Raw genomic sequence first — 13,550 nt, forward strand, 5'->3', positions numbered from 1 at the left:
TCATCCCCATTTGTTGGGGACAATCCATTGGACCTTGGTGGACTATAGCTGAAAAGGGTGGAAGCTACAACGTGGTGCTGGCCACTGCTCCTGTATAAACTATAACAAACAAGGTAAACATAGCCAGATTTAGTGGGCGGATGCCCGAAAGCTGCACGGTCCTGGCACCCGCCCGTCCGCATAATACCCTCTGGTGCGAGTATGCATGCTCACCTGCACCGGAGTGCAGGGGAGCTGTGCTCCGTGGTAAGCGGCTGGGCGGCATGTCGCCCCTATTTTTCTGCTGCCTTAGACCTGGGCCTTTGTGGCCACACCACAAATCTGGGTCTGAAGGTAAAGTTGTGTTCACCACTGATTTTTAAACCATTAAGCAGGGGGTGCAATGAGGCTGTGACCACAAAATTCATACAGACAAATACAAGTCCTCCGCACTCAACCCATTAACAATATATTAAGGACCTTTCCAACTACAGTCAGGTGATCCCAGTGGTGGCCAATAAAAGAGCAACCATGGTTGGGAGTTTTAACCTTGAAAGCAGCGAGTAAGTTGCAGGTAAAAATTAGTTCATGTGTAAAATGTATAATGAAGCAATAGAATTCTTAATGAATCAGATGAAAATTGAGCATAGGACTGGCCAGATATGGGATGACTTTGACGTAGTTGACCAGCTTAAATATATTGCAATATATGGACAAACAATCCCTGTTTTGTTTAAAGGGTAAGGCATTTTAAGTAACTGTATGCACAAAATGTCTCAATGTCCTTAATATATTGATAATGGGTTGAGGGTAGAGGATCTCTTGTATTTGTCTTTTTTTGCAGCAGGATGCCATTTTTTAAAGTGTCCCTGGATTTCACTTTGACTTTACCTTATTGACAGCGCCGATTCAGGGGAAAACGCCGCCTGAGGCGGCTCCTGCAATGCCGCCCCCCTCCCCGGTTTACCAGTCGGGAGGGGAGGCAGGAACTCTAATGCGGAGAGCGCAATTGCGCTCTCTCGCATTAGTAAAGCCGAGTTTCCGGTTTAAAAACCGGAAATTCGGCTCTTAAAGGTACAAGGAGCGGCTTTTTGCCACCCCTGGAAACCTCTCCGGCGTGCCGCCTGAGGTGAGTTTCTCAACTCGCCTCGTTGGCGGCGCGCCCCTTCTTATTGAACCATATAAATACAATAATACTAGGGTAGTAGATACTAGGGATCATTTACGATGAACAAGGAAGTGTCATAGTGACACAATATACCTACATGCCCCCTTGTATGTCTTTCAGACTGATTTGTTATAAGGGGATGTGAAGCTAAAAAAGTAAAATTACTTTAACAGGTTCACTGCTTTAAAATAAATCTATCTTCAGTTTGCTTTAATTAAAAAATCTGTATAGTTTTCATAAAAACCATGATCTTTTGTGCTCCAGCTCCCCTTCTCTCCACAGGCACAGACTTCTGCTGCATGAATTCCTCAACCCAGCTGGTCGCCTGGTGGCTGCTTAACTTCAAAAGTGATATATAAGATTAATTTATCTGTTCGTTCCTGACTAAAGATAACCTCCATGACAACTCTACACACTGCTTGCCTGACAGTTCAGAACTGCGATGAGGGGAGGTTGTTTTGAAGTAGAGCAACCACCGGCTGGCCAAACGGGTCCAGGAATTCATGCAGGCTGAATTTCATGCAAGTGGAGATAAGGGGGAACTGTAGAGCAAAAAATCATGATTTTTTATGAAAAGGGTACAGAATTTTTAATTGAAGTATATTGAAGAATGGTTGCTTTTTAGGCAGTGGACCGATTAAAGAAACTTAATTTTTGACTTCATATCCCCTTTAAGGGGTGGCTGCAGGGCCTTGTACTTACTGCTTGCCTTCATGATAGGGCTTTCCTGCACCCGCACATTTCAAATACGGTATGAGGTGCAGACAGGAACACTTCCCATGTCACAAATGCAAAGTGAATGAGCACAAATAGAGCACTGTACATGTGGCAAGGGCAGTAATAAATGTGACCCACTATATTCTGCCTGTCTAGTAATGGAATGCTGATGCTGTGGCCGGTGTTTGAATGTTAATTCTCTTTTAAGAAATCACAGAAGGGATAGAAAACAATTCAGAAGTTTGCATGCCTCTGGGAACTGTTAACATGTAATTAGTTTTTGGAGGTTTGGAAGGTTTAAAAGGAAAGGTATTTAAGGCCGAGGTTTCTTCGCTGATCACAGAAGCATTCTTTATATTATAGGTAAGATGTTTTACTGTATTTTTGAAAATATTTGTTAGAAGTTAATAAAGGTGATTCCTGAATTCATTCAATAAAATGAACGTGCAAAACCCATAACAAACAATTCTCTATAATGTTATTAAGGGTATTGTTTCTTATAATTGTCACTAATTCTCTTTCCATGGTCTATAAATGAGTCACAGCCAAGCACTTTCCTTTCACATATGGCCCCACATTTTCCTCTTGTGGTTCTTCTGATGAAGATATTCAATAGACTTGTCTTGATTTATGAGCAGGGTCAGGGACTTTGCAAAAATATATCACAAACCAGAGAGTTGAATTTCTAGTGCTTTGATTTAAAAGAGAATATATTTTCTTGTTTGGAAGGAAGTCAAGCCATCTTTAGACTGAATAGACAAACCTTTTCCTTATGTCTCAACAAGACTGAAGCAAGTGTTATTGAACAGTGAAAGGATTAAGGCTAATTCTCAGTAAAAGAAGTTTCATTGAAAAACACAAAAGACACATGCTTTTGAATAAATAACTGAAGAAAAATGTTGCCTTTATTTGTCTTTTAATTAAAAAGTTGTGAATTTTAGTTCAGTGACACAGTGAAAAGTGATCTCAGTCTTTATAACAGGATTCACCTGTGGTTCTTACTGTATTGTCCTCTGATTTACAGCAGGCTGGTTTATTAGTTTTTATTATTAATATAATATCAGTGATGTCACAGCTAACAATGTCAATAATTTATGAGCATGTCATCATACACACTCACATACACACTACATTCAGTGTCCATTGCTCTTCTCTAAAAGTCCATTTGTACATTAATTCAGGTCAGTCTAAGTTTCTGTTCTAATGTATCATATTGTTCTGATGTTTTTTTTAATATTTGTAGGCAAGATCAAAGCAAAATGAAAAACCACACAACTGTGAAAAAGTTGGTTCTCACTGGACTATCTGACCTTCCAAGTCTTCAGCTTCCTCTGTTCCTGGTGTTTCTCCTGATCTACCTTATAACTCTGACTGGGAACCTTCTCATCCTTCTCTTGATCTTCACTGATTCTCATCTTCACACTCCCATGTACTTCTTCCTTGGAACCCTGGCATGTCTGGATATGAGTTACTCCTCAGTCACTGTCTCAAGAATGCTCTTTGATTTACTCAGAGAATTAAGAATCATTTCTGTGAGATCTTGTATAACTCAGGCCTTCTTCTTCCTCTTTTTTGCTGTATCAGAGATATCTGTGCTGGCAGTGATGTCCTATGACAGATACATTGCCATATGTCGGCCTCTTCACTACATGCAGATAATGACCTGGTATGTTTGTGTTCAGCTTGTATCAGGCGTATTGGTTATTAGTACAACATATTCCTTGGTGCACACTCTTTTTTTAAATAAACGGACCTTTTGCCTCCCAAATGTTTTGCAAAGTTTCTTTTGTGACCTCCCCCAATTGCTTGAGGTCTCCTGTAGTGACACATTCATCAATGTATTGCTTATATTTCTCAGTGGAACACTGTCTGCAGTAGGAATTGTAGGAGTCACATTTTACCCATACATCCCTATAATCACCACTGTACTGAAAATGACTTCAAAACACATGAGATCCAAAGCTTTCTCCACCTGCTCCTCTCATCTAACTGTGGTCTTTATATTTTACTCTACTAGTTTATTCAATTACTTTCGCTCAAATGCAAATGATCATTTAGTTGAGGACAAAGTGGCTTCTGTATTTTATGCAATATTAACTCCCTCTATAAATCCTGTGATCTACAGTCTGAGGAACCAGGAACTCAAATTATCTCTAAAAAGAGCTTTAAGAAGACTAGTTTCAAAACAATGAAAAATAAATGGGTTACAGTTGGTTTTGGACTAACAGAATTATTTGTTTAATAGTTCTCTCATTTTAGTTAGGGTTCTGACTCATCCCCTTTGTGACCTTCCACTTAATATTCAATACAATATGAGTTTCTGGTGTCGTCTCCATAGGAAGATATCACTACTGTCTAAAGAGGTTCAGAAGGTGAGTGTGTAACTGATGTCACAGCACAGCAGTATTGATAAAGTGTACTAGGATTTTAATAATGTGCCTGTAAAATCAGCAGTAATTTGGCATGAGAATGTTCTTTTTACCCTATTCTTTCAGCATTGTTTTTGGGGTACTATATGACTCTTTGTTTCAGTCTAACTCTTAATTTATATACCACAATATTTATTCAGGGTTTTTAGCTTTTAACCCTTTAAGTGCCAGCAGAATTTCACATTTTGATTATGCAAAATGCCAGCTGTTTTTGAAACATTTGTGCTCTCTCACTTTAGGGGCATTTTATGAAGGGAAGCCTATAGGAAAACTATACATTGTTTTTTTCAGGGGATACTGAGCTTTCTAAATCTGCCTGAGTTTTCATGTATTTCCCCCTTTGCAAAAAGATTTATAGCGCTAAATACCAAAAAATATTTAACTGATTCAGAATTCAACTGATTTAGAAATCCGCAAGTCTCTCGAATGTGCCAATACCACATATGTATAGTTTTAGGGAGATTTAGGACTTCTGTACAACAAAAACTTCCAGCAGTGTATTACCAAATTTGAAAGGACTAAGGCAGAAAATGGCATACTTTAGATTCCAAGGCCAAAAAAATCCTAAAACCATAGGTTTACCAAAAAAGCATATATTTTGGAAAAGTACACATTCTTCTGATTCCAAAATGGGTTACTTTGTCTCTCTACTCCTAACTTCCCAATATCAAAGTTGTGAACATAGCAATTTACATTTAATTTTCTTTTTATTTACTTTATTTTTCTTTTCTTTTATTTAAGCATGTATTATGACATCAATGACCGATATATACCAATAATTGGACGTATAAAATGTCCAGGAAATGTATTGCATGCTATAAAAATGTAATAAAAACAATTTAAAAAAAAATGTATCACAATTCTGAAAAATCACTTCAAATGGTTTATTTTGCTGCTCTGCATATCCCACACTGTATTAGGTACTAAAAAAAAGCACCCTAAATATGATTGCCAGGGGTCCACTGAACAGTTTGATACCCATTATGCATAGGTTTACCAAAGTATCTGGCATTTAGAGATCACAATATGAAGTTAGCACATCCAAATTGTACAGCACTTTACTTCAGCTACTGAAAAATCAACACATTTACTGCATTTTTTGTAGGGTAAAAACACAGAAATATATGTTTACCCCCCAAAACCATATATTTTTGGACAGTACACATTCTACCAAATCTAAAATGGGTACCCATGTCTTTCTTCTCCGAATTACTGAGTTGCAAGGCTTTCTCAGAATTGACAGTTTTGGTGAAATATCAGAAAATTGCCTCAACTTTCCAGCATCATATCGCCCATGTATTATTACTTACCAAGAAAAAGCACCCTAAATATGATTACCAGGTCCACTGAACAGTTTGGTGCTCATTGTGCATATGTTTGCAAAAGTATCTGGCATTTAGAGGCCCCAAAATGAAGTGCATACAAATAGTCCTGTGGGTAACTTCAGCTAATGAAAACTCAACACATTGACTGCATTTTTTGTAGGGAAAAAACACAGAAATATATGTTCGCCGTCCGAAACCTTATATTTTTGGAAAGTATACATGCTACAGAATCTAAAATGGGTACCCATGCCTTTTTGCTCCACACTACTGAGTTGCGATGTATAAACCCCGGATCAGCCTCCATATTCTTTTTGCCCACTTTAGATTTTCTAACTGTCACCAAGCTAGCTGCCTCAACATCCTGCTGCTGTTTTGTTCCCCCAAACTATCTGACCCCGCTAGGTCCTGCTCAGTGAGCAAGAGACTCCTTTCAAGATTGTCAATCGACCGCAGTGTTGCAATTTGTTGCTCTAGTGCTCTAACTCGAGCCTCCAAAGTGGCAATTTGCTCACAACCACCACAGAGGTAAGTAGTTTGGATCTCTTGTTCCAAATCGGCATATATATGGCAGACTGTGCACTATCAACCTTGAATCACTGTCAGACTGAGGCTGCATTTAGAAGAGCACTAGCACTTTAATTTTAATAACCTATTGGTGTATTTTGAATTTCTGAGTTACCAACTGCCTGAAGCTGCATTTAGAAAAGCACGAACACTTAAGTCTATCATTGAATAGTGTCAATACTTGATACTTGTCGCAGTTATATAACGTTAATTAAATTAGCACTGGCACTTTAACTTAATGAATTTTATTATATAATTATAATAATCAATTACAATGATTAATGAATTACACTAGTGTTAACACAGAATGAATTCAAGTTCTCAATTTTTGAAAGATATTAATTGTCACACAGTGGTTTTTCAGTGACAATCAAGAATTCAGATGTGTTAGAGAGTGTGGGGGTTACTACTTTTCTTTCTCTTTTTTTTCATAACCATTTCAGTAATTTACACCTACTCCTCTCAAGAGAGGTGAGTTTGAAGTAAACAACTAAGACTGCTTCTCCTTTCCTTTTGAGCAGGCCTGGATTTGTGGTGAGGCCACAAAGGCCTGGGACTATGGTGGCAAAATTTGAGGGGCGGCATGCCACCCAGCCGCATCTAGAAGAGCACTGGGAATCGTGTGCTTATGGCAATAGGACCTGGATGCCTAGGGACCGACACATGCGATTGCAGGGGGGTGTGCAGATACTCGGGCAGTGCTAAGATCCAGGCGGCCTAGGGGCGCGACAAGATAAAATACGGCCCTGCTTTTGAGACTGGGTCAGACCTGTAATCTTGCTAGCACTCATTATCCCAGTTACAGATCAAAACAGGAAAAAAATTAATTAAAACTCCTGTGTTTGAAACTCCACTTACAGATCCCCCACTTTAACCTTTGTGTTTGTAACGCCACTTACAGATCCCCCACTAACTCCTGTGTTTGTAACTTCACTTACAGATCCCCCACTTACTGTAACTCCTGTGGTTGTAACTCCACTTACAGGTCCCCCACTAACTCCTGTGTTTGTAACTTCACTACCAGCCACACAATCACATCTGATAGATTGGGTACCAGAGAATACCAAAACAGGCACCTTCTATATGCTTCCTAAAATGCACAAAGAAGGTAACCCTGGGCGACCTATAGTATCTGGGATTGGCACTGACAGAGGGCATATCAGGATGGGTTGAGCAGATCTTAAAACCTGTTGTAAGGGGCACAACAAGCTATTTACAAGATACAACTGATCTGCTAAACAAACTTGCAGGCATAGGACCACTTCCAGAGGGTACCATTTTGGCAACAATGGATGTGGAATCATTATATACAAACATTCCACACAAGGATGGTATAGATGCAAACCATTTCTGGAAAAACATGATCAACCATCCCAAGCAGTTGTACAACTGATTGAGTTTACATTAACACAAAACTGTTTTTTTTTTGACCAGGAAGTATTTCTGCAAAGGATGGGAACCAGTATGGGTACACACTTTGCACCCCAGTATGCCAACCTCTTCATGGCAAAACTTCCTCTCCAAGTGCAACATCAAGCCTTTGACATACCTCCGCTATATAGATGACATATTCATAATCTGGACAGATACTGAACAAGAACTTATTCAGTTTCACAAACAGTTTCAAGACTTTCTTCCAACTATCAATTGAATAGTTGATTGAAAATGAGCTACTCTCTCACTCACATCTACTTTCTGGACACAACCATTCATATCAGGGAAAATACTATTCAAACCACCATATATCGAAAACCAATGGACAAACCATCATATCTAATGTATGACAGCTTTCACCCTGACCACACTAAACACTCAATAATCTACAGCCAGGCTTTACGATACAATCGTATGTGTTCAGAAATCGCTGAAAGGAACCACCGCCTCAAAGCAGACTTCATCAACAGGGGCTACAACCCCATGATTGTAGATCAATACATTCATGCAGCCACCAGGATTCCCAGAAGTCACCTTCTACAATATAAACAAAAACCTGAAATAAATCAGGTTCCCCTAGTGGTTACATACAATCCACAACTAAGGACCCTCAGAAAAATCTACAAGGTACACTTCATAAGGACGAGAGGCTCAAAAGCATATTCCCAGACCCACCACTCCCAGTATTCAGACAGCCTCCCAACCTAAAGTCACTAATAACAAGAAGTGCCTTATTGCACCCCACCAAAAATGGAACATATCCCTGTGGCAAAAAGCAATGCAAAATCTGCCCACACATCAGACAAAATACCAATTCCTGGCACATTAGAGGAATACAGCATCCCTGGTCACTACAACAGTTCTTCTTCCAATGTGGTGTATTTAATACAATTCACTAAATGCTTAACAGAGGGACTGTATATAGGAGAGACTGTGCAAAGTCTGAGAAAGAGAAATACACACCACCGATTCACTATAACCAATAAAAAACTGGACACACCAATAGAAAATCATTTCAATAGCCCTTATCACTCCATAAAGGATTTAAGAATTTTGGTTCTTAAGGGCAATTTTAAAACAGATGATGAAAAAAAAGTGTGGGAATACAAATGAATGGAAACTTTCAATTCTCTGAAGAATGGAATAAACCTGGACCTTGGATTTATGGCTAATTATGTGGACTAAGAAAGGACTGAACCAGGTCAGAAATACCAACGTGTCTGGATTAGGGATGTCGCGGACTGTTCGCCCGCGAACTAGTTTGCGCGAACATCGGGTGTTCGCGTCCGCCGAATGTTCGCGAACGTCGCGCGACGTTCGCCAATTTGGGTTCGCCATAGCTGGCGCTTATTTTTGAACTCTCACCCCAGACCAGCAGATACATGGCAGCCAATCAGGAAGCTCTCCCTCCTGGACCACCCCCACACCCCTGGACCACTCCCCTTCCATATATAAACTGAAGCCCTGCAGCGTTTTTCATTCTGCCTGTGTGTGCTTGAAGAGCTAGTGTAGGGAGAGAGCTGTTAGTGATTTGAGGGACAGTTGATAGTAACTTTGCTGGCTAGTAATCTACTTGATACTGCTCTGTATTGTAGGGACAGAACTCTGCAGGGATTTGAGGGACATTTTAGGTTAGGTAGCTTTGCTGGCTAGTAATCTACCTTCTACTGCAGTGCTCTGTGTGTAGCTGCTGTGGGCACTGCTGCTGATCTCTCATCTGCTGACTGCTGTAATAACCCAATAGTCCTTGTAAGGACTGCTTTTATTTTCTTTTTTGTTTTTTTACTTTGCTAGTTGCTACTATAAGAGCCCAGTGCTATTAGTCTAGCTGTGTTGGGGTGGGGAGTGGGACTGGTGTGCTGCTCCTAGTAGTTCAGCACCAACCAGAGTAATTTTTTTTTTTTAATATTATATATATTTTTTTTTATTTTACTTATCTCACTGTTCTTTTTTTTTTTTAACAATTCTTTATTATCATGAAACCATAAGAATTGCAAAGAAAGTTACAGACATATCCATGTGTACAAAGATATACCATAAGCATTGAACAAATGTAAATCTCACTGTTCTTTAACGTGTCCAGTGCTGTTTGCTGTTCTTCATAGTAGTGCACCAATAGTAGTGCACTTGCAGGCATTATTTGCCCAGTGTGTTCTTCAAACAACGGCCACCTAGCTGTGTGAGCTTTTTCACATTCTGTCTAAATATCAATAATAATACCGTCTCCAGAAACACCACCTGAGTGACGTTTTTCAAGCAGCAATAATATATTCCGTATCCACTGCTGTAGTGTATACGTTGACCTTGCAGGCATTGTTTCAATTTGTTTGCCCAGTGTGTTTCTTCATTTTCAAACAACGGCCAGCTAGCTGTGTGAGCTTGTTCACATTCTGTCTAAATATCAATAATAATACCGTCTCCAGAAACACACCTGAGTGACGTTTTTCAAGCAGCAATAATATATTCCGTATCCACTGCTGTAGTGTATACGTTGACCTTGCAGGCATTGTTTCAATTTGTTTGCCCAGTGTGTTCTTCATTTTCAAACAACGGCCAGCTAGCTGTGTGAGCTTGTTCACATTCTGTCTAAATATCAATAATAATACCGTCTCCAGAAACACCACCTGAGTGACGTTTTCAAGCAGCAATAATATATTCCGTATCCACTGCTGTAGTGTATACGTTGACCTTGCAGGCATTGTTTCAATTTGTTTGCCGAGTGTGTTCTTCATTTTCAAACAACGGCCAGCTAGCTGTGTGAGCTTGTTCACATTCTGTCTTAATATCAATAATAATACCGTCTCCAGAAACACCACCTGAGTGACGTTTTTCAAGCAGCAATAATATATTCCGTATCCACTGCTGTAGTGTATACGTTGACCTTGCAGGCATTGTTTCAATTTGTTTGCCCAGTGTGTACTTAATTTTCAAACAACGGCCACCTAGCTGTGTGAGCTTGTTCACATTCTGTCTAAATATCAATAATAATACCGTCTCCAGAACCACCACCTGAGTGACGTTTTCAAGCAGCAATAATATATTCCGTATCCACTGCTGTAGTGTATACGTTGACCTTGCAGGCATTGTTTCAATTTGTTTGCCCAGTGTGTTCTTCATTTTCAAACAACGGCCACCTAGCTGTGTGAGCTTGTTCACATTCTGTCTAAATATCAATAATAATACCGTCTCCAGAAACACCACCTGAGTGACGTTTTTCAAGCAGCAATAATATATTCCGTATCCACTGCTGTAGTGTATACGTTGACCTTGCAGGCATTGTTTGCCCAGTGTGTTCTTCATTTTCAAACAACTGCCACCTAGCTGTGTGAGCTTGTTCACATTCTGTCTAAATATCAATAATAATACCGTCTCCAGAAACACCACCTGAGTTGTTGTTGTTGTTTTAAAAAAAGTGCCAGGCAAAGGCAGGCCGCCACGCAGAGGCACTAGGGGCCGTGCTGCTATGATATCCTGTGGCCCTAGGAAATTGCCCAGTTTTACAAAGGCAATTACCCTGAACTCCCAAAATGCTGAAGAGGTAGTTGACTGGCTTACACAGCACACCCCATCCTCTACCGTTTCTAACTTTGCCACAACATCCTCATCCTCCTCTGCTATGGGCACCCCACGTAACACTTCCTCCACCACCGGCGCCCCTTCTTCACTGGAGTCAGAGGAGTTATTTACACATGAGTTTTTTGAACTGAGTGATGCGCAACCATTATTGGCAGAAGAAGATGAAGGAGATGAGGACGTTACACCAGATATAATTCTGGCAGACAACACAACAGAGATGGACATAATGAGTGATGAGGAGGTCCCCGCTGCTGCTTCCTTCTGTGAGCTGTTAGAAGAAATTGATGCATCTGAGGAGAATGATGATGAGGAGATTGATGTTTTGTGGGTGCCCAGTAGAAGAGAGCAAGAGGAGGATAGTTCAGATGGAGAGACGGAGAGTCAGAGAGGCAGGAGGAGAATAAGACTTAGAAGAAGCAGGGAGGACAGCTCGCAGGGAACAGTAGGGCAACAACATGTATCGCCACCTGTGGTCAGCCGGCCAACGCACCCGCCATTGCCGCCAACTTCTACTGTTACCGCCAGATTGCCAGCTTCAAATAGGTCAGCAGTGTGGGATTTTTTTAATGTGTGTGCCTCTGACAAAAGCGTTGTAATTTGCAATGAGTGCAGTCAGAAACTGAGTCTTGGGAAGCCCAACACCCACATAGGTACAACTTCTATGCGAAGGCACATGAACGGCAAGCACAAAGCACTATGGGAGCAACACCTCAAAGGCAGCAGACAAACTAAAAGCCACCCTCCTTCTGGTCCAGCATCTTACTGCTCTACCTCTGCTGTCCTTGACCCGTCTGAACCACCCTCCACTCCGCCTTCCACCTTGACCACCAGTTCCCAGTCATCTGCCCCCAGCCAAGTTTCTGTGAGGGCCATGTTTGAGCGTAAGAAGCCAATGTCTGCGAGTCACCCCCTTGCCCGGCGTCTGACAGCTGGCTTGTCTGCACTCTTAGCCCGCCAGCTTTTACCATACCAGCTGGTGGACTCTGAGGCCTTCCGCAAATTTGTAGCAATTGGGACACCGCAGTGGAAGGTACCCAGCCGCAATTTTTTTTCAAAAAAGGGAATACCACACCTGTACCACCATGTGCAGAGCCAAGTCACCGCATCTCTGTCACTTAGTGTTGGGGCAAAGGTCCATATGACTACTGACGCATGGTCCTCCAAGCATGGTCAGGGCAGGTATGTCACCTACACTGCCCACTGGGTGAATTTGGTTATGGCTGGGAAGCAGGGAATGCGTGGCTCAACAACAACAGTGGAGTTGGTGTCACCGCCACGGATTGCACGCGGTTCTGCCACCACCTCTACTCCTCCTTCGCTCTCTACCTCGTCTTCTTCCTCTGCTTCCTCCTCCTCTGCTGCTGGGTCCTCCTCCTGCACACCTGTGCACCCCCAGCTCCCCCTAGGCTATTCGACGTGCCAGGTACGCCGTTGTCATGCTGTCTTGGGGATGACGTGCCTGGAAAGCAGAAACCATACTGGATCTGTACTCCTGTCATCTCTGCAGTCACAGGCCGATCGGTGGCTGACCCCACACCAACTGAAGATCGGAAAAGTGGTGTGTGACAATGGAAGCAATCTGTTGGCAGCACTGAGACTGGGCAATTTAACACATGTGCCCTGCATGGCACATGTTCTGAATTTAATAGTCCAACGTTTTATCTCGAAGTACCCAGGATTCCAAGACATTCTCAGGCAGTCCAGGAAGGTGTCGGCCCATTTCAGACGTTCCTACACAGCCATGGCACGCCTTGATGACATTCAGCAGCGGTACAACATGCCAGTCAGGCGTTTAATTTGCGACAGCCAGACTCGCTGGAATTCAACGCTCCTCATGTTTAGGGATGTAGCGAACCGCCGATAATGTGTTCGCGAACGCCATTCGCGAACACCGGCAAAAAATGCGAACCGTTCGCGAACTTCGAACATCCGAAAATCGTTCGATTCGAACGATCGAAGGATTTTAATCGATCGATTGATTTCATTCAATCCAATGGCTTCGATCGTTCGATTCGAACAAAAATCCTTCGATTTTAGCGATCGAATGGTCGAATGGTCGAACGATTTTGACGCGAACGCCTATTGGCGAACGTCGCGCGACGTTCGCGAACTTGCGGCGGACGCGAACAGCCGATGTTCGCGCGAACAAGTTCGCCGGCGAACAGTCCGCGACATCCCTACTCATGTTTGAACGTCTGCTGCAACAACAAAGAGCCGTCAATGAATACCTGTTTGAACTGGGTGGTAGGACTGGATCTGCAGAGCTGGGGATTTTTTTCCCCCGTTACTGGGTGCTTATGCGCGATGCCTGCAGGCTCATGCGCCCTTTTGAAGAGGTTACAAACATGGTCAGTCGCA

At 41.9% G+C, this 13,550-nt stretch overlaps 1 protein-coding gene across 1 annotated transcript; it reads left to right on the plus strand.

Moving 5' to 3' along the window:
- The first annotated feature begins 3,123 nt into the window (after nucleotides 1-3,123).
- On the plus strand, nucleotides 3,124-4,223 carry LOC121398796 (olfactory receptor 187-like). Its single transcript, XM_041578110.1, has 2 exons — nucleotides 3,124-3,738; nucleotides 4,203-4,223. Exons 1-2 carry the CDS (start codon nucleotides 3,124-3,126, stop codon nucleotides 4,221-4,223), a joined length of 636 nt encoding a protein of 211 aa, XP_041434044.1.
- Nucleotides 4,224-13,550: the final 9,327 nt, after the last annotated feature.

Source organism: Xenopus laevis, chromosome 9_10S (assembly GCF_017654675.1).
Source record: "Xenopus laevis strain J_2021 chromosome 9_10S, Xenopus_laevis_v10.1, whole genome shotgun sequence".
In the NCBI taxonomy this organism is placed as follows: domain Eukaryota; kingdom Metazoa; phylum Chordata; class Amphibia; order Anura; family Pipidae; genus Xenopus; species Xenopus laevis.